This window comes from Sinohyriopsis cumingii, chromosome 12 (assembly GCF_028554795.1).
Source record: "Sinohyriopsis cumingii isolate HCF-2022 chromosome 12, ASM2855479v2, whole genome shotgun sequence".
NCBI classification, from domain to species: Eukaryota; Metazoa; Mollusca; class Bivalvia; order Unionida; family Unionidae; genus Sinohyriopsis; species Sinohyriopsis cumingii.
The window spans coordinates 53,911,837-53,932,532 of NC_142972.1; the positions used below are offsets into that span (position 1 = coordinate 53,911,837).

At 36.4% G+C, this 20,696-nt stretch overlaps 1 protein-coding gene across 2 annotated transcripts in view; it reads left to right on the plus strand.

Annotated features, from left to right (window-relative positions):
* The window catches only part of LOC149786458 (diacylglycerol kinase zeta-like), a 198,863-nt gene that overhangs the window by 91,341 nt on the left and 86,826 nt on the right, over positions 1-20,696 (plus strand). For both annotated transcript variants that reach the window (XM_089976907.1, XM_089976906.1), the window contains exons 6-10: positions 3,096-3,164; positions 10,356-10,388; positions 14,281-14,433; positions 16,577-16,833; positions 18,503-18,677. In XM_089976907.1, coding sequence (XP_089833033.1) covers positions 3,096-3,164; positions 10,356-10,388; positions 14,281-14,433; positions 16,577-16,833; positions 18,503-18,677 — 687 coding nt within the window. The remainder of the gene's footprint in view (positions 1-3,095; positions 3,165-10,355; positions 10,389-14,280; positions 14,434-16,576; positions 16,834-18,502; positions 18,678-20,696) is intronic.

The following is a 20,696-nucleotide window of genomic DNA, read 5'->3' on the forward strand; positions in this document are numbered from 1 at the left end:
TCACCATTCTGAATTCATGTACCTGGCTTTATTGGTGGATAATTAACTGTTCCATCAGTATCAAGGAACCAATGCAATCAGAGCCTCTTATCATTTTCTTAAATTCCTGTATACATGTGGTTTTGAAAGATGGGGACAAAGTTGGAACTGCCATAGCAATACATTTTGGCACCATGTGTAGCTAGTTACCAGATAAGACCTCCATTTTTATAAAAGAAATTAAAGTCATACTTAAAATCTTTGAACTACACTGAAACCTTAAAAAAAAAATTTCAGCTATCTTGAAGTCTAAACAAAAAATAATTTCAACTATACTGAAGCCTAAAAGAAAATAAATGCATTATCTGCCTGGATTCTCGTTCCCTGTTGAAAGCTTTGCAAAACCTTAAATTTGACAGCCCAATAATTTCCCAGATGTTACAGAAACATGATTTGTTCATACACTTTGGAAAGGATTCTGTGCTGTTGGCTGCCTATTAGTGCATAGGGTAAAGAAAGATCGAATGAAGCAGCCAAAACTGTCATGCAGACATTCATTTCAGAATAGAAGGTGACTTAAAATATTATTGCTTTTTATTTTATAGTAATTGATATTTAAATTTATATGGAAGGGTTTATCTTCCAAAAAATTGTTGTGAAATTCTTCATTTTTGCACTTTTAGAACCTTACTTTTAATTGGCTTGATATAGCCATTGTGTTCTCAGGTGCCAATGATACATACACATACATACATACATACATACATACATACATACGTATGTACATACATGCATACATACATACATCCATCCATCCATCCACCCACCCACCCATCCATCCAACCATCCACCCACCCATCTATCCACCCCCCCCCCCCACCCATCCATCCATCCATCCATCCTTCCATTGGTATCACAAGATAGTCATGTAATATATATCCAACCATGTGACTGTTATTATTGTTCAACATTTTGTCAGATTCCATATTGGATAGATTAATTTGACATTGTAACACAAATTGCTCAGAACACTTATCTATGTAATTTACAGTTCACACAAAATTGCACCATGAAGATATAAAATTGATCAACAAGGCCCAGAATTCTAACAGTAAATTAGACAAAATTCCACAAAACCACATATCTGCCTCCCTTGGTAGTCACACCAAATTGCATTTGAATATTTTCCATTGTTCCTGATATATGTTCAGTATAGGAACTATTTTTATGATGATTCAAAATTGATTGAAAAAGGACCATAACTATGTCAAACATGATACTATACAGATGAAACCCTTGTGCCTTTGTGAGTTTCTTCCCATCTTCATTTTTGACAGTTGCTGCTGGTTGGTGTTAGTGTCACGTTCAACATATTATTGAACGTATCATGCTAATTGCTATTCTCATTGATGCCAACCCTGGCCTGGGCAGGTAAAGAAGCTCTGATACTTGTATTACAAGCCTGATGCGTGACAATGTGATTTACCTTTTCATTTTGATGAGTTATGGGCTGTGTTGATCATTTTTATATTTTCAGTAATAATCTTGTAAGAAGCAGAGCTGAGCACCGTTCCACATACCTGTTGCAGTTATACATGGTAGATATGCATATGTTTGCCATGTAGAGATTTATCTGTTCTGCTCCAAATTGGATAGTTGATGCCTTTTTCAGATCTTCATATTTGAGATTGCATGCAAGAGCACTATCTTTACAGTTTGCTTCAATGAGGACCACCATTGATTTCAGTTTATTACTTTATATCTGTTGTACTCACAGCTATTTTCCACAAGATAATAGTTTTTTGAAATATTGAATTTCAACTTTCTGCAGCATGATGTCCCAGTGCTAGACATCACTATAAACTGCCACACTGCAGACATCGTAGCGATATGGCTGAAAAATTGATAAAGCTACGTCAAAATTAAAAATCACACACACAGACACAAGTTTCTGTACTGGCACCAGATATGTTTTGTATGACTATGTTGATATCCATTTTTTCAGTTACCTCATGTCTGGTGTGTATTTGTACTTCATGGCTAGAAGGTTTGCAGCTTAAAATGATAATTGAAATTAGAGTGAATCTCTCTCAAATCTGAACCCATCATATACCAAAATCCCTAAAGTTTAAACTTTTTATTTGGTTCCATATTTTCCTTCTTTAATATCATATTTTTTTTCCCCAGTAAACTAAAACCCCTCTGCTTAGAAAACCAGAACAAACTTTTGGTTCCATATTTAAGTTTTGCTCTTTTAGAAAGTTAGATAAAATTGAAACTCACTTACAAGTTTGGAAATGTATTTTAGCTACTAAATTCCACAAAACAATGATATTTACTGTACAAATATTACCGGTGGCCATGTGTTCAGTAAATCATATCATAGGTACAGACTAGGGCTGATAGTAGACTAATTCAAATACTTTGTAAATAAAACAATTACCAATTTTTAATAACTAAAAGATTATTAATTAAATGCATATAGAAAGGCCTATTAAGAAAGGTTATGTTTATTATCTAATAATCTGCATACTGTCTGATCATGACTGATGGTATACATTTGTATAACTAATCAAACAAACTTTTTGAAAAGATGAAATGCCTGGTATTTAATAGCCGGGTCAGTAGCCTAGCTTTTGGAAAATTACTAACAGACACTGGCAAAACAGTACTTGGAATGAGTGTACATTTTTCACTTAATTTTCTATTTAATATACAAATTGAAGTAAACAGCATCTTCTTTTTATTAATATTTTGCACTCGTACACACTGAAACAGATGTTCTCTTGCAATTACATTCTGTATCTCTCTCAAGTTACATTAGTGTTTTCACAATCTCACACACACACACACAATCTTTGGTTTTGAAATTTTCTGGTTATTTTGTATTAAAAATTAAGGCTGTTATTGGGGATGATGACTACTTATATATATAAAAAGACTTTTTCTCATGTCTGAAATACCCTCATTAAGCCACACCCTCTGAAAACCAAACATCAATTTGATCCCAAGGGTTTTGATTTTCAGGGATTTCATTGTATTTTGAGAAGTCAGTGGGCTGTTGGATAATTAACATATGTATTAAACTCAGGTCGTAGTTTTGTTTCTTTTTACAGCAACATTTTATGCGACACCACTGGGTCCATCGACGGAGACAAGATGGCAAATGTAAACAGTGTGGAAAGGTACAGCACCTACACTTAGTCAACCCATAATGCATAGGAATATAAGATTTGCAAACATCATTCTTGGGAGAAAATGCAGATATCACTTATTTTATTCTCTCAGAAATGTGTAAACATCATTATGACAACCATTTCAGCTACATATTACTTGTATTGTCTGTCAGAAGATATAGACAAATTTGACAGTTAATGAATTTTAATGTCACTAGATTCATACATGTGACTGAATCAGGATTTCAAACTAGTAAATTTCTCCAAAAAATTTCAGCAGATTGGTTTCTAAACCAATAGATTTTGTTATTGGAAGAAATTTTATGTTCTTCAAGGGTTTTTAAAACAGAGACATCCATTTTTTTTGCCATATGTATTCTCTTCATACTATAATAAAACAATAAGTTTTGAACATAAATCAGATTTGCTTTTCAATGGCAGTGCGAAATAATAAATAACAGAATCAGTATATTTTCAGTTTATGAAAAAGAAGAGTTGTTTATCTACATTTTTCAATAATATCTAACAGCATATTTAGTTTCATTCACAAAATCACTGTTTGGTGGCCATTAACAACATTTACTTTGAATAATAAAGACTCACACATACCGTAACAGGCTTTCTGGTCCAGATTTACCCCTGAATAATAATAATAATAATAATGAGGACTTTGTATAGCACCTAATCTATAACATAAAAAACATATAATGATATGATTACAAAAAATAAACACCATGAAATGAGAAACAAAAATCATGCTGAAAATATTTAAGGTAGGAAAAATTATTAGGTCTTTAAGTTTGTTCTTGCAGTCCAAATAAGTGAGTTTTAAGAGCACTCTTGAATGGGATCACTGTGTCTTTGTGTCTAAGTTCAGTGGGCAATTCATTATATGTTGCTGGGCCCTGGTATGCAAAAAAATGCTGTCCATATGACTTCATTTTCATAGTGGAAATAGTGAGTATACGATTGTCAGAAGAGGAGCGTAAGTATCTTGCTGGTGTGTGCACATGGGTGAGGTCAGATAGGTATGTTTGACTGGAGTCCATCAGTGAAACCTAGCACAGAGAACAAATTTTTTGTTTGATTCTGAATTGAATGGATAGCCAATGTAGGGTAAAGAGCATCGGGGAGGTGTGCTCTGATCATGGTACTCTTAAGTATGATCTGAGCAGCTGTGTTTTGAAGTTTCTGGAGTAGATATTGAGATGAACCAGACAGAATTGAGTTACAATAGTCCAGTCTTGAAAGTACTAATGAACACACAAGTGTTTTAGGATCATCAGCTGAAAGATATTTGCAAATGGGGCTGATGTGTCTCAGCTCAAGATATGCAGCCTTGCATATGTTCATGACATGTTGGTGCAGTGTGAGAGTACTGTCCAGAGTAACACCTAGATTTTGTACTGACAGTGTGAATTAAATGTTGGTGTGTCTGATATTTATTGTTTGAGGTAAAGGATGTGAATGAGAGAGTCTTTGTGTTGTGATCAGAATGGTCTCAGTTTTATCATCATTCATCTGCAGCTTGTTACATGTCATCCATGATTTCACATCAGAAATGCACTTCTCTACAGCTTGGATGGTAGCATCAACTCCAGTTGGGTGGCTAGGTTTGTATATCTGGGTGTCATCAGCGTACAATTGGTGAGACACTGGATGATGATCTAAGACACATGAAAAGTGGCTGAGTGTATAGAATGAAGAGAACAAGTCCAAGAACAGAACCCTGTGGAGCACCACAACATAGATTAACCTCGGCTGTAGTCGTATTCCATTTGCAGACACAATTTGTGTCCTGTTGACCAAGTAGGACTTGAACCACAGTAAGGCTGTATCATGAATGTCAAATACATGCTGGAGACGGTGAAGTAATATATCAGGGTCTATTGTGTCATGCTGTAGACAAATCAAGGAGGGTGATTTGCAAAGCAGAGAGAACATCATTAACTACTTTTAGAAGAGTAGTTTCAGTACTGTGGCAAGGGGGATATGCAGATTTAAAACTAATTATCATGCAATATATTGTGAACTGATATATTTATCTTGGGATTGAACTTAATTTATGTGCATGAAAAGATCAAATAGTTTATGAAATATAAAAGATGCACTTTGAAACACACAAAGCAAACTCAGTACCTTTGCTATTTGCTGATCCTTACTTAAACTCGGATATCCAAGCATTGTTGAACTTGTAATATTTTTTAGCATGTGGTTTCTTAGCATTGGAACAAAACACCTTTTGTTATTTTCCCATGAATTAAACAAAATGTGTAAGAGCTGTCCTTAAATATTCCTCTTTAAATATTGTGAACAATGCAGTAACAGTTATATATGTCAGAAAATCTAAATACATTTTTGTATGTCTTCCAAGCTGCCAAAATAATAAAAAATTATGTCTCAGCCGATTTTTCATCAAAGACTCAGAATCCAGCTGATCACTGTTTTCTCTCTAATTGCTTATAACACCACAAAAACATTTGGCATTTGACCTTAAATTATCTAAATTTCAAAAGTTGTTGTTGTTGTTATAGAGTTTAATGCCATTTTTCAGCACAAAATAGGCTATACATGGCGGCCAGTATAAATGCTGGAGGACGAACCCATGAAACCCCTGGAAAGAACCAACGACCCACAAGATTAGCTACATGCAAGCTTTCTCACATACCCACATTGGCTGATCCCAAGACTCGAACCAACACAGATGTTTTAGACCACTCAGCCATTTGGGGCCTCCAATTCCAAAAGTAGGGTAATCATTTAACAGCTTGTTATGTACACATATCGGCTGTTCTTTAAGTTCTAATACTGATGCTGTGCCATGCATCACCACACTGGTCGTTGTACTGGTGGAACATTTATGGTCCCCACTAAACTGGTTCTGTCTGGTATCTCTAATGTGTAGTTAGAAGACGTAAAAATGTAGTTTGTTTTTTAAATTAAATTTTTTTGAAAAAAATTCTTTTAGTTTTCAAATGTGAAAAATTTCAACTAATAAATAGTATGTGTGGTAGACGGACTTTCAGACAATGTTTTTGGCCTACCACTGGTAGAATAACATGTATACTTCATTGAATTCCTATAATAGATATATCTATGACTAAGGTAAATGTTTGCTAATATATTAAAAATGTTAGGTTGGGGCATATTTTGAGGCTGGTGTATTTATTAAGCATAAATGGTGCATCTGAATATAATTTCAGAAATTGTGGTATTCTGCACATTTACAGTTGTGTAGGGTAGTAATGAGTTTAACATATGGTGTCATCAAAGATTGCACACAGATCCCTTTAGGTGCAAAGCAAATAATTCCATTTTCGATTTTGAGGTGGGTTAGAACTCCTTTTTCCAGGATAATATAGTACCTGTTTCATTGTTATTGAAATTTGATTATTTTAAGCAAAATGAACCTTACCTTTACATTTAAAATCTCATACGTTATCTTTACTTTGATATTGTGCTACTTGGGTTAGCAGCAGAAAATTATTTCAATCTGACATCCATTATGGCCACCATGGTGGCCATTTTTAAAATCTTGTCATTGCTACAACTTCTGAATGGATGGTCACATGAGCATCTGGTTTTTGCCAAGAGACTATTTATGGAATCTAATTGATCCAAATAAAGTGATGTCAGTATGGTGATTATAGGGCTGTTGATCATAGGACAAAGTCATAACCAGTTGATCATAACATTAGTTGATTATAGGGACAGTTGGTCACAAGGATGGTTCATCACAAGGATGGTTGATCACAAGTGCTATGATCATATGATGACACTCATAGGACATTTTGATCATATCGCATTAATCATTTGTACAACTGATTAAACATCTGTTGATCTTAATCAGCAATTGATAATTAGTAAACCATTTGCTGATCTTTGTATATTTATTAAACAGGAATGTTATTTAGCATGGATAGTTAATTGGACTTTTTTAAAATAATAATGTTATTTGTTCTGTCACTCGATGTATGCAATAGAAAAGCAGTGCCTTGGAGGTAACTTAATACATCAGCTTGAATGCATGCCAGTACAGCTCTAGCTACTCTGTCACACATCACTCTGTATTTTTGTAACAGCTTAAGAGAATGCCCCTGTGTTGTAATTGCTGTCATCAATTCAACAAGTAGGTCAAAGGCTTTGGTACCATGATCCACAGGCACATGTGCTAAAGCAGCTTGACAGCTTACTGAACCACACACGATTCATTTGTACTCCACTTTTTAACCCAGTTTTAGTGATTTTATGGACGATGTTCTGTGACAGATGAAAGTAACAAAGTTACTGTCACACTCATGAACTATTCTCTGAAAGCAGTAAAAATAAGATTTGGTTCTGGTGTCAGTATCAAACTTTTGTTCTCTTTTAGTGTATCAATGTACATAGCATGTATTTTATTGTGGCTGAAGATGCAGCAGCTGAGCTGATGTTGGTCACAGACTGGACATGCATGCTGAAGAGCTGGAAGAGAAATGCAAGGATGACCTTGAATGTTCCTTCACTGATCCAGATAGCTGCTCTTCCTGGCCATCCAGTCACTGATTCAGATAGGTGCTCTTCCTGGCCGTCCAGTCACTGATCCAGATAGGTGCTCTTCCTGGCCATCCAGTCACTGATCCAGATAGGTGCTCTTCCTGGCCGTCCAGTCACTGATCCAGATAGGTGCTCTTTTGTTCGTCCAGTCACTGATCCAGATGGGTGCTCTGCCTGGCCGTCCAGTCACTGATCCAGATGGGTGCTCTGCCTGGCCATCCAGTCACTGATCCAGATGGGTGCTCTTCCTGTTCATCCAGTCACTGATCCAGATGGGTGCTTTTCCTGGCCATTCAGTCACTAATCCAAATGGGTGCTCTGCCTGGCCATCCAGTCACTGATCCAGATAGGTGCTCTTCCTGGCAGTCCAGTCATTGATCCAGATGGGTGCTCTGCCTGGCCGTCCAGTCACTGATCCAGATAGGTGCTCTTCCTGGCTGTTCTGTCACTGATCCAGATGGGTGCTCTGCCTGGCTGTCCAGTCACTGATCCAGATGGGTGCTCTTCCTGGCCGTCCAGTCACTGATCCAGATGGGTGCTCTTCCTGTTCGTCCAGTCACTGATCCAGATGGGTGCTTTTCCTGGCCATTCAGTCACTGATCCATATGGGTGCTCTGCCTGGCCGTCCAGTCACTGATCCAGATAGGTGCTCTTCCTGGCAGTCCAGTCATTGATCCAGATGGGTGCTCTGCCTGGCCGTCCAGTCACTGATCCAGATGGGTGCTTTGCCTGGCTGTCCAGTCACTCATGGCAACCCATTATTATAATATGATCAGGACCTGCACCAGAGACATACTCAGGCCCGGCCATAGGACAAGGTGAATGAGGCAGCCACCTTGGGCCCTGTGCTTTCAGGCAATGCAATTGTTTTGCTTGGGGCCCCATGCTCATAACTTGCTGCTTTAGGCCCCACATGCTGCCTTGGTCCCTGCACATCCTAGGGCCTGGCCTGGTCATACTGCATGAAGTTGGCAAATTTCTATGGATTGCAAGCTCATGGAGGAAGTGTTCTGTCAGAGAATACTTTCTGTTGATAACAAGGCAGAATTCTGTTCACTGTTGTTTTCTTTCAAAGTGATCAGATAAGTTGCTGTAGTTGCTCCTTGTCTTTCACTCAGATTATCTTGTGCGCATTGCTTAATATCTTCTTTACCTGATGGCCCATCTTCCAAGCACTCTTCAAGTCCATCATATATGATAGTATCTCTGCACATAGATAGATGATATTTACTACAATGCCATACAACATGTCCTTTGATATTCAGACGTGGTTTCCAGAATTCCAATCCAATGTGTATCATTGTCTTTTTTCCTCATTTTAAAACTCCATAATGTTTCTTCTCCTATTTCTATCTTGAATGTAGTTCATGGGCTTGACAACACTCCACTTAAATAGTCATAGAACAGACTGACTTGTACTACTGGCTTAACAATGATAAAGCTGTATAAAAATATAAATGTGAAAAATGTCAATTTATTGTCATTGCCAAGCTAACCAGCATCTCTGTGAGAACCTAAGTGCTGACTGTTTTAATTTCTGACTTGTGATGGTATTTGTTACATTGTTGTAAATTCAATGGGGTGCAGCACAGAAAGGTTAATGACTTTTGATCAAATGTCTTACAATCAAGAGTCTTGTGAACAACCATCCTCGTGATCAAAAGGTTATAGCCAGTCATCATTAAGATCAAAAATTCTAAGATGGTATGTTTGGATACTAAAATGGCTGGCATCTTGTACATCTTTTTATTGGGGGCCCCGAGTGGCCGAGTGGTCTAAAGCGCTCTTCGTTACGGATCACTGCCATCTCACCTCTGTCTGCGGCGGTTCGAGTCTAAGATTCAGCCAATGTGGGTATGTGAGAAAGCTTGCCAGTAGCTTCTCGAGGGTCGGTGGTTCTTTCCGGGGTTTTCCCGGGTTCTTCCTCCACCATTAATACTGGCCGCCATGTATAGCCTATCGTGTGCTGAAAAATGGCGTTAAACCCCACAACAACAACAACAACAACATCTTTTTATTGCAAGTCCTTCTGAATGGATGGTCATTTTGAGTTGGGCTTTGGACCAAAAGATTAGTTGGTCCTAAATGAACAGGGTGCAGATCATGCATCCAGCATGGCTGCCAGAGAGGTCAGTTTGAAAATCTTGCTGTAGCTCAAGAATATCAGAAATGGTTTCAACACTTAGCTGTTAAAATGAAGAAAAGTCATGTCTTTGATTCATGGAGCTTCATTGTCTTTGAAGGATTCTTGGTACATATGACACTGATACATCATTAAAAATGATCACCATTACAAACAATATATAAATCTTAAAACTATAAGTTTTACAAAAGATCTGTCTTCAGTTGTGGTTACTGGTGTTAAAAAACAAAACTTTAAATGACTTTTTCTCAAAAAAAACCTTGGTTATTTTTCTCATATTTGATTTACATTGTCTTGGCATGCAAATGATATAAATCTGATATACAATATAGCTGCCATTGTTAAAATCAGAAGAAAAAATAGTTAAGTTATATTGGAATCAAGCATTACACAATTGTTTTTTTGTGTCTGTTGTGCTGAGATGTCTTTGTAACAAAATAGTCTGCAGTTATATTGGCAGAAGAATCAAGATGATTGAAGCAATACTCATAAACTGAAAAACTGTATTTCTTTTTTTTCAGGCATTCCAACCTAGATTTCCTTTTCAGAGTAAGGTGAGTTCAGACTTGTTTCTAGCATATGATTAAACTCTAGTCTTTTTCAGTCATGTGCTTTCTATGATGCCTTCGTGTCTGTATTCCCGCTTGTAATTTTTGCTATGTGACAAATGGTGGATGATGAGAACATTGACATATGCGATGACACTCATAACTGAATTTTTGGTGCAACTTGTCTTGGTCCTTTTGTTTCTTGTAATTTTCTACTTTACCAGGTATTGGATGTTAGTAAAATTCATACCACAGTTAAAGCAGAATAGTGAAGAAACCTGTTGATTTTGGAGTCAAAAATCAAGGTTTATTTAACTGAAAAAAGTGCAATTGTTTCTGTACACACAATTCACTTAAAGATGATGTACTATCACATATATTTGTGGATGGCTCGTGTGTTGAGCAAGATGTAGGCCTATTGATTTGGTGTCAGAAACTCAAAGGTCAGAGGAGGATTGGGGATCTTATTAAAAATTTGTTTTGGTTGTAACAAGATAACCGGGTGGGATTTTGGATTCACAACAGAATACTTTTGATGGTGATACAGATAACGAATGACTTGAATGAGCAATTAATTATGATTAATATGTGTGTGTATATGATCCAAATATTGTATCAGTTAACATAAAACACGTGGACTTAACAGTGAAAATACAAATAAATGACCTTATGCAGTACAAGGACAAGGGGTGAATGATTCACAGCAATTTTACAATGAAAAGATTGATCTGTTTTACTCAAATAGTAAAACAAAATGTATTATTTTACTCATATGGTAAATATATTCACTCAAATAGTGAAATTATGTGAACAAAAGGGACAGATATACAAATTGTCTTTACAGTCCCAAAACCACACTGGGTCATACAAACCCCAAAGACTAGCCCACAGCTAAAAATGACATATATGGAGTTCCACACTCCATCACCAGCACAGTTGGCTACCAGTCAAACTGTCAGTCAAGCAGTCAGAATTCCAGGTTAGTCAATAAAGCAATCAGCACCCACCAATCTCGGTCAAGAACGCCCGACCACCTGCTAATCGACCAGCAACACTGTTTATTCAGTTCTACAGCTGTTATGGTTCAGCTTCACAGTTGCTATGGTTCACTTCTATGGTTAGCTCTGCAGCTAGCACCACATCGACTACAATCATGCTGATAACTCGGATTGCTCCAGTACATCTAACACCGTGTACTATGCATGACACGGGCAAATACAATAAAACATAATGACATTATATACGGTAAGTTACACAGATTACATTATCAGCACAATAATTACAAAACAACAATCAGGTTCAGAAGTAAACCAAACCATGCCCGACAAGAATCCAATAGTACTAAATGTTTCTTAAAAATGCAGCTTTATATTGCTAATATAAATCCCTTGCTAAGTCACAAACCAGAATAGAAAATATTTGCATTACACTACGTAAACCCAAACTACATAGCAAACATACAAAAATAAACATGGTAGTACAATAGTTATAACTTATACACAAGAAATTAATAAATAACACATACCTCTACAGCTGAAGATGTGCAAATCCTTAAAGTAGGCCGCTCATGGACAAGATGTTTTGTAATGTGAAGATTTAATCTTACGTTGAGGCATTTATACACAGACCAAGTTATCATACATTGTCTGTGCACTGGAAGCATTCAGTTTTTCCCATTAAAAGCACTTCGCACATGTGGCATAGGATGAACCGAACTCACTGTTTCGAAATAATGTACAATATACATAAATCACCCTCGGGTATCGTTGTACACAAACGAAACCCGAGTTCATGTATTTAATAAATAAAAGGATTTATACAATACCGTGACATTCGTTTCCGTCACACTTTTCCATCTGCTTTATAACTTTAAGCCATTTATGGGATGAAATTTGGCATGACTGTACATCATTAAATTGTATGTCATATACCAGATTTGGGGTGCTGTCAAGGTCAAGATCACTGATCCATATTTCAAAGTTTTATCCTAATTTCCCTTCTGCTTTATAACGTGAAAACCTTTTGAGATTATGGGATGAAACTTAGTATAGTTATAGATCATCTCTAGAAGGTGCATTGTGTACCACATTTTGTATGTTCATTCAAGGTTAAGGTCACAACTCAATTTCTTGCATTTTCTATCACTTTCAATCATGCTTTATAACTTCAGAAATTTCATATACTTGTACATCACCACAAGAAGCTGTGCCACATATCACATCAGGTGTCAAGCATCTTCAAGGTCAAGGTCATAATTCAGTATTTTTTATGTTTTCCTTCTTTTCTACACCATAACTTTATATGTTAGAGATCATGGGATGTATATTGGTATACATATAATTAGCAGTTATGTCCCATGTTGGGATTCTTATCATGGAGATTAATGTCACGATGTTGCATGTTGAATTTTTTATTACACTTCGATGGCTCAGGTGACCTAGTGGTTAGAGTGTCCGCCTCAGATGCAGGAGGTCACAGTTTCGAACAACAACCAAGTGATACCAAAGATTTATAAAAATGGTACTAAAAGCTGTCTCACTATGTGCTCAGCATTAATAGGTTAGTGTTAGGACTGGTCAGCCTAGTGTCAGGATAATGTGATGGGGTGGAACATCATGATGTATGTCTGTGGCATGATGCCCCAGTGCTAGACATCACTTTAAACTGCCACACTGCAGACATCATTGCGATATGACTGAAAATTTGTTAAAGTTACATTAAAAGTCCAAATCACACACAAACACACATACACATACACACACATGCACAAACACATACACACACATTTTCCTTTCCACTAAGTAAAGTAAAATAAGTAAATATAGAGCCATCTGAGATGAAAGGATAGTAATTGTTATAACTATACATCATTATTGGTTTGTCATATACAATATTGGGGTCCTATCATCAACGTCATGGTAAAAGGTCAATCATTTGGGTTTTAGTCACATCTGCTTTCTAACTAGACAGCTGTTTAAGATGGATGGGTAAGTTTGGTATACCTATATATTATCACTAGAAGATGTGTTGCATTATACGTTTCAGGTCTTCTCAAGGTCATTCACACTGTTGAAGGTACAGGGATGAACCATGCTACAAGTTTCTCATTTTGATGAGATCTCGTATATGGCAATCAGAGTTTTATCCTGTCTTTACAAGATCACTGATCCCCTTGTGTACACTTTTACCTTAACGCCCATTTATGTAGGGCAATGAAACTTGGTTACTTTCCATATGTGCCCATTGATGTTATGGCTCTATTAAAGATCATAGTCTGATTTCATTTGTGTGAACTTTTTGTCACCTCCTCCTGGTAGGTACAGAACAAAATTTCACAGAATTTTCTTGTTCATCTTAGATCTTCATTTTGCTATCCATGCAGATTGTTTTATTTGTTTCATTCAGGGCTACATTTTGCATTTTTACAAGTCACTTGGGAGTTGTAGACTACAGCCCCCTTTTTTCATTAATGTAAACTTTTTGCCAGAAATATTCCAAAGATTATTCAAACATCACAGAGAAATACTATATTATGAGGATAAAATAACAGTCTATTGTTTTAACATTTTGAGGATATTAATGATGTGACAGATTGAGTGTTTTCAGTGACAAATCAGTGGTGCCAGTAAAACGGATCATGAATTTTATCAGCAACACATCAATGGAGAGAGTAAAATGGATAAAGCACCATTAATGTCTTCATATCTTTAATCACAAAACTTATCTTCATTCCATCATACTTAACAGATTTTGTCCAAAACAAATTAAAAATGTAATTCTGTATTGCAGAATGTAACAATATCATGACGTTACACTGGCTTTAACATTTATAACAGTTTATCATAAATGTACTACTTCCAGTTGTGATATTCTGTCAAGATGTTTTCTTCTTTTGCAGGAAATTATTGCAATCAGCTGTTCATGGTGTAAGGCTGCATACCACAATAAAGTAATGTGCTTCACGATGCATCAGATAGAAGAACAGTGCAGCTTGGGAGTTCATGCAGGGATCATAGTTCCACCATGGTGGATTATCAAACTTCCTAAAAAGGTCAATCCTTCCTGAATTCTTTCAGTTCATTGCCACCATGTTTGATAAACAACTTTCCAAAATGTTGTGTTTTTCGGTTATTCTTCTAAGTTGCCATTATTTTTTTTTCATTTTAGATCATGAATTCTGTCAGAAGGTAAAACTTTTGAATTACCAAAGAAATTAGTTCCCAAGAGTTTCTGGTAAATTTTGTAGCAGAAATTCAGTTAGTTAGAACCTTGAACTTTAGAATTCCAAAAGAAACTAAATTTTAAATACCATGGCAAGAACTACATTATGTACTGAACTGTAGTTTGGCAAGAACATCATTGTGTACTGAACTGTAGTTTAGCAATAACATCTTTATGTACCATGGCATGAACAGCATTATGTACTGAACTGTAGTTTGGCAAGAACATCATTGTGTACTGAACTGTAGTTTAGCAAGAACATCTTTATGTACCATGGTATGAACATCATTATGTACTGAACTGTGGTTTGGCAAGAACAGCATTATGTGCTGAACTATGGTTTGGCAAGAACATCATTATGTACTGAACTGTGGTTTGGCAAGAACAGCATTATGTGATGAACTGTGGTTTGGCAAGAACAGCATTGTGTACTGAACTGTGGTTTGGCAAGAACAGCATTATGTGCTGAACTGTGGTTTGGCAAGAACAGCATTATGTGCTGAACTGTGTTTTGGCGAGAACATCATTATGTACCATGGCATGAACAGCATTATGTACCATGGCATGAACAGCATTATGTACTGAACTGTGGTTTGGCAAGAATAGCATTATGTACTGAACTGTAGTTTAGCAAGAACATCTTTATGTACCATGGCATGAACAGCATTATGTACTGAACTGTGGTTTGGCAAGAACATCATTATGTACTGAACTGTGGTTTGGCAAGAACAGCATTATGTGCTGAACTGTGGTTTGGCAAGAACAGCATTGTGTACTGAACTGTGTTTTGGCAAGAACATCATTATGTACCATGGCAAGAACATCATTATGTACCATGGCATGAAGATCATTATGCACCATGGCATGAACAGCAGTATGTACCATGGCATGAACAGCATTATGTACTGAACTGGTTTAACAAGAATATTGTGTACTGAACTGTGGTTGGACAAGAACATCATTATATACTGAAATGTATTTTGGCAAGAACATCTTTATGTAACAAACTATGCTATAGCAGGAACAGCATTATGTACTGAACTGTGGTTTGGCAAGAACAGCATTATGTACTGAACTGTGGTTTGGTAAGAATAGCATTGTGTACTGAACTGTAGTTTAGCAAGAACATCTTTATTTACCATGGCATGAACAGCATTATGTACTGAACTGTGGTTTGGCAAGAACAGCATTATGTGCTGAACTGTGGTTTGGCAAGAACAGCATTATGTGCTGAACTGTGGTTTGGAAAGAACAGCATTGTGTACTGAACTGTGTGTTGGCAAGAACATAATTATGCACCATGGCATGAACAGCATTATGTACCATGGCATGAACAGCATTATGTACTGAACTGTGGTTTGGCAAGAATAGCATTATGTACTGAACTGTAGTTTAGCAAGAACATCTTTATGTACCATGGCATGAACAGCATTATGTACTGAACTGTGGTTTGGCAAGAACATTTTTATAACACTGTATTCCAAAATATTTTGATGCATGCAATAATTTTTGCAAACTTAATTTATTTGGTCTGAATTTAAATGGCAATTTAATACCTTTGGTAAATGTTTTCGTTCCAGAGGAACATTTTGGTTTCATTTATTATATGGTAGAACCTCCCATGAAACCCAACCCCTTCTGCCCAAAACATATTGTCTTTCAAGACCAGCAGTTTCCCATGACAGATCATAAGACTATATAATAAATAAATATGTGCAATGAAAACCTGGTCTCTAAAGGGAGGTGGTCATCATAACAGTGGTCTCTCAAGAGAGGTTTTACTGTACCTGTATTTTGAACCCAATGATTTGTAAAATAGTTTAAATCTCTTTAACACTTGTTTCCTTGGTTGATATCTTAGGACAGTTTTACCACTTTAAAAATGAAAAAATATAAAGCTACAAAACTTGGTGTCTCAGACTTTATGACCAATTTATTTGGAATATAGAACTTTTTCTATGAATCTTTTACAGGGTTATTTCAAATCATCTTTGAGGAAGAAAAGGAAATCCTCGGTGAAGAGAAAAAGGACTTCTAGCAGGGAGATAGAGGAGAATATTCCACGGCCTTTCATCATCAAACCCATTCCATCTCCGCTGCTGAAACCTCTTCTTGTATTTATTAATCCCAAGAGTGGGGGCAATCAAGGGGCCAAAATCATGCACAAATTCTGTTGGTTGTTAAATCCACGGCAAGTCTTCGATTTGTCCCAAGGGGGACCTAAAATGGGGTAAGGATATTATTATGCTTCACTTGTATGTTAACTTCTTCAGTGTCAGTATTTGTTAACCAGGCATCTAGACAATAAATTATTTACCCCAGTATTATTATGAGAGGATATAGTTATTGATATGGCTGTATGACTCTGCTGGGGCAATATAGCTGTTGCTATGTCCATCTTTCAGTCCATCTGTGATTATTTTCTTTTCCTGAACATAGCTCTCAAACCGTCCAGGTTATCTCTATAAAACTTTGTATACGTGTTAGGCTAGTGGTCCAGGTATGCCTTCATAATCCTTGAATTTCAATATTTGTTATGTTTTTGTCTACTCTTCTGTCCATTTGTTATCCATGTTTTCATTTCCAGATGATAACTTTGAAGATATCGACAGTATTTCTCTGAAACCTGTTACACATATTGGACTTGTCGTTCACATACCTTTCCAAATCTTTAGAGCCAGTAGTTTGGTTTTTGCTGTTTTTTGTCCATTTTTATCCCATCAGTATGGGTTATGTAGCTAATAATTTTTTAAAAGATATAAAAGTACACGGCATCTTAGTCCAGGCATATAAAGCATATAAATGTACACAGCATCCTAGTCCAGACATATATGCATATAAATGTACACAGCATTCTAGTCCAGGCATATACATGCATACAGCATCCTAGTCCAGGCATATAAAGCATATAAATGTACACAGCATCCTAGTCCAGGCATATATGCATATAAATGTACACAGCTTCCTAGTCCAGGCATATAAAACATATAAATGTACACCGCATCCTAGTCCATGCATATATGCATATAAATGTACACAGCATCCTAGTCCAGGCATGTAAAGTATATACATGTACACAGCATCCTAGTCCAGGCATATTCAGCATATACATGCATACAGCATCCTAGTCCAGGCATGTAAAGCATATAAATGAATACATCATTCTAGTCCAGGCATATACATGCATACAGCATCCTAGGCCAGGCATATAAAGCATATAAATGTACACAGCATCCTAGTCCAGCATATAAATGTATATTGCATCCTAGTCCATGTATATAAAGCATATAAATGTACACAGCATCCTAGTCCATGCATATAAAGCATATAAATAATAAACAGCATCCTACTCCAGGCATGTACAACATATACATGCATACAGTATCCTAGTCCAGGTATGTAAGGCATATAAATGTATACATCATTCTAGTCCAGGCATATACATGCATACATCATCCTAGGCCAAGCATATAAAGCATACAAATGTACACAGCATCCTAGTCCAGGCATATATACTTATAAATGTACACAGCATCCTAGTCCAGGCATATAAAGCATATAAATGTACACAGCATCCTTGTCCAGGCATAGATAGCATATAATGTACACAGCATCCTAGTCCAGGCATATATGCATTTAAATGTACACAGCATCTTATTCCAGGCATGTAAAACATTTAGATGTATACAGTATCCTAGTCTAGGCATATACAACATATACATGTATACCGCATTCTAGTCCAGGCATGTAACACATATAAATGTATAAAGAATCTTAGTCCAGGCATATACATGCACACAGCATCCTATCTTTAAATATATGACAAAATTAAACACTCATCTGTGGTAGTGAAATGTACGACCTTTCCAGTTTGATTTTATGTCCATGTCCACTTTCAGGCTGGACCTCTACAAAAAAGTGCCTAATCTTCGAATACTTGCCTGTGGAGGAGATGGAACAGTGGGCTGGATACTGTCCATGATTGACAGTCTTAATATATCTCCACCCCCTCCAGTAGCCATTCTCCCACTCGGAACTGGCAATGATCTCGCACGTACTCTCAGTTGGGGAGGAGTAAGTAAATCATTGATTATGTTTACATTGCATTATCAACTCATTTTTGTCATTATTGCCTGAAGTACAAGTAGGAAACACATTTTGGTGACTGCTTCTGAATTTACCCAGATGGCATCCAAGTGATTTCCATGTGGCCTGGTGCTTAGTTGTGTTAGAAATGTCATTTTCTTTGGCTATTTTGCTCGTGCATGTGCAGAAAGGTAAAAGTTGAAGTTGGAGTTCTTTTTTTCAGATTTAAAAAAATTGGGTCTCAAAGATATGTTTTTCCCTCCGTATTTTCTAATGCCAGTAGAAAGTCCAGATGATTTGCTATCCTTGTAGAGGTAAGTCTGTCTACATTTCTGTAATACCGCCCATTTTGGAGTATCTTAAATGACCTTGACTCTTCTGAGCTCTGAAGTATGGTACTACCTCCTGATGCACAAAAGTGGTGCCAGGGTTAATGAGTTAATTTTGTTTGATCTATAGTGAAGTTATGTTCATGTGTATTCATAGATCTGCTTTTAGTGTTGTTTACATGCATTTATTGCATGGTTCTATACAAGGTTGGCGTTGGACTTAATATTTAAGTAATCTGATTCCTCTTCGGTTAGAAGTTAGCAAAAACAAGAAGATTTATACTGTTCCAGATAATTACTTAATGCTTTTATTGATGAAATGCTGTTAAGAATGTATGAAAATGTTAAAACTTTTCTTCTCTTCATTTGCTTCATCATGCTTTAAGCTTAGATACAAAGCTCATCTAACTGCTCAAAATGTGAAGAGGAAAAAAATTATATGGCTACTCCATGAATAGATGATCATACTGACATGAGATTTCCACTAAAACATTTGTTATGAAATATAATGTGTTGCAGACTGAAAATAGTAGTGATCTGGCCTCACAAAATGGCTGATACAGTGGGAGTCTCTTCTTCTCACTTCTATGCCAGAACAGAAATTGGTATTGGCAAGGGAGTTTCACTAAAACATTTCTTGTGGTATGTATTTTGCCCCACATGAAAAAGCAGGTTCCCACACTATGGGGAAATCAGGAAAAAGTTGAGAGAAATGATAATTTTCCCCCGACCATGAAAAGTTCTTGAATTTTGCAAATATTAATGAAAGTTGGGGAAAAAACAGGAATTTTCCACCAACACTTATCACCCGATACAGTTTCTTAATTGGGTCATAACTAAACTGATCTTGAGTTAAATTTGTCGAGTTCTAACCAAAATATTCGAAGGGTGCAGTATGGATCATTTGGTTGCTTGCAATAAACATATATGCTGAGTCGATACAAGTGCCCAGTGGATTAGATTCATCTAGATGAGGAAAAAAAAACAGTCTAGCATCACAATAGGCCAACATGGTGGTGGCAAAGCATAGCCACTTACAGGATGGCCTAGCAAACTTTAAACATTGTTAGGTTGAGTGATACATGCATGAAATCGATATGAAAGTTACTTATTTTCTCAGAAATTGTGAGTATTAAAATCGTTATGTCTTTAATCTGCTGAAAGGCAAGATCAAACTACACCACTGAAGAAATGTGACCTGGTACTTGCGGTTTGTATTACTAGTGGCATGAGTACACAAATCTAACAACCCAAATTTGAAATGTTGTAGAGAAATTTTTTTAAAAAGATATTAAATGAAAGTTGTTGACTGGTTGTAATAAAAATACAAAAAGGAAAGAACACAAAATTCTCCATATTTATGTATTCCGAGAACAACTTCTGGAGTTTTGTTGTATCACATGACTACCATGTTGGCATGTGCTTTCTGCTTGATAATTCAGACTAGCCAGATTGCTGGTTTTTACAAAAAGTATCTGACTTTCATTTCATATAAAATGAATTTCTATACAACAACATTTTTATTATTGCATGTATAAAGGCATTTGTTGTTGATATAACGTGCCTATTGGATTTCTGATGTTGTCATTGTGAGATTTGTGAAGTCATATGACTAGTAATGCAAATGGCAAGTACTGGGTCAGGTTTCATCTAAGCCGTAGTTTTGTCTTGTCTGTCA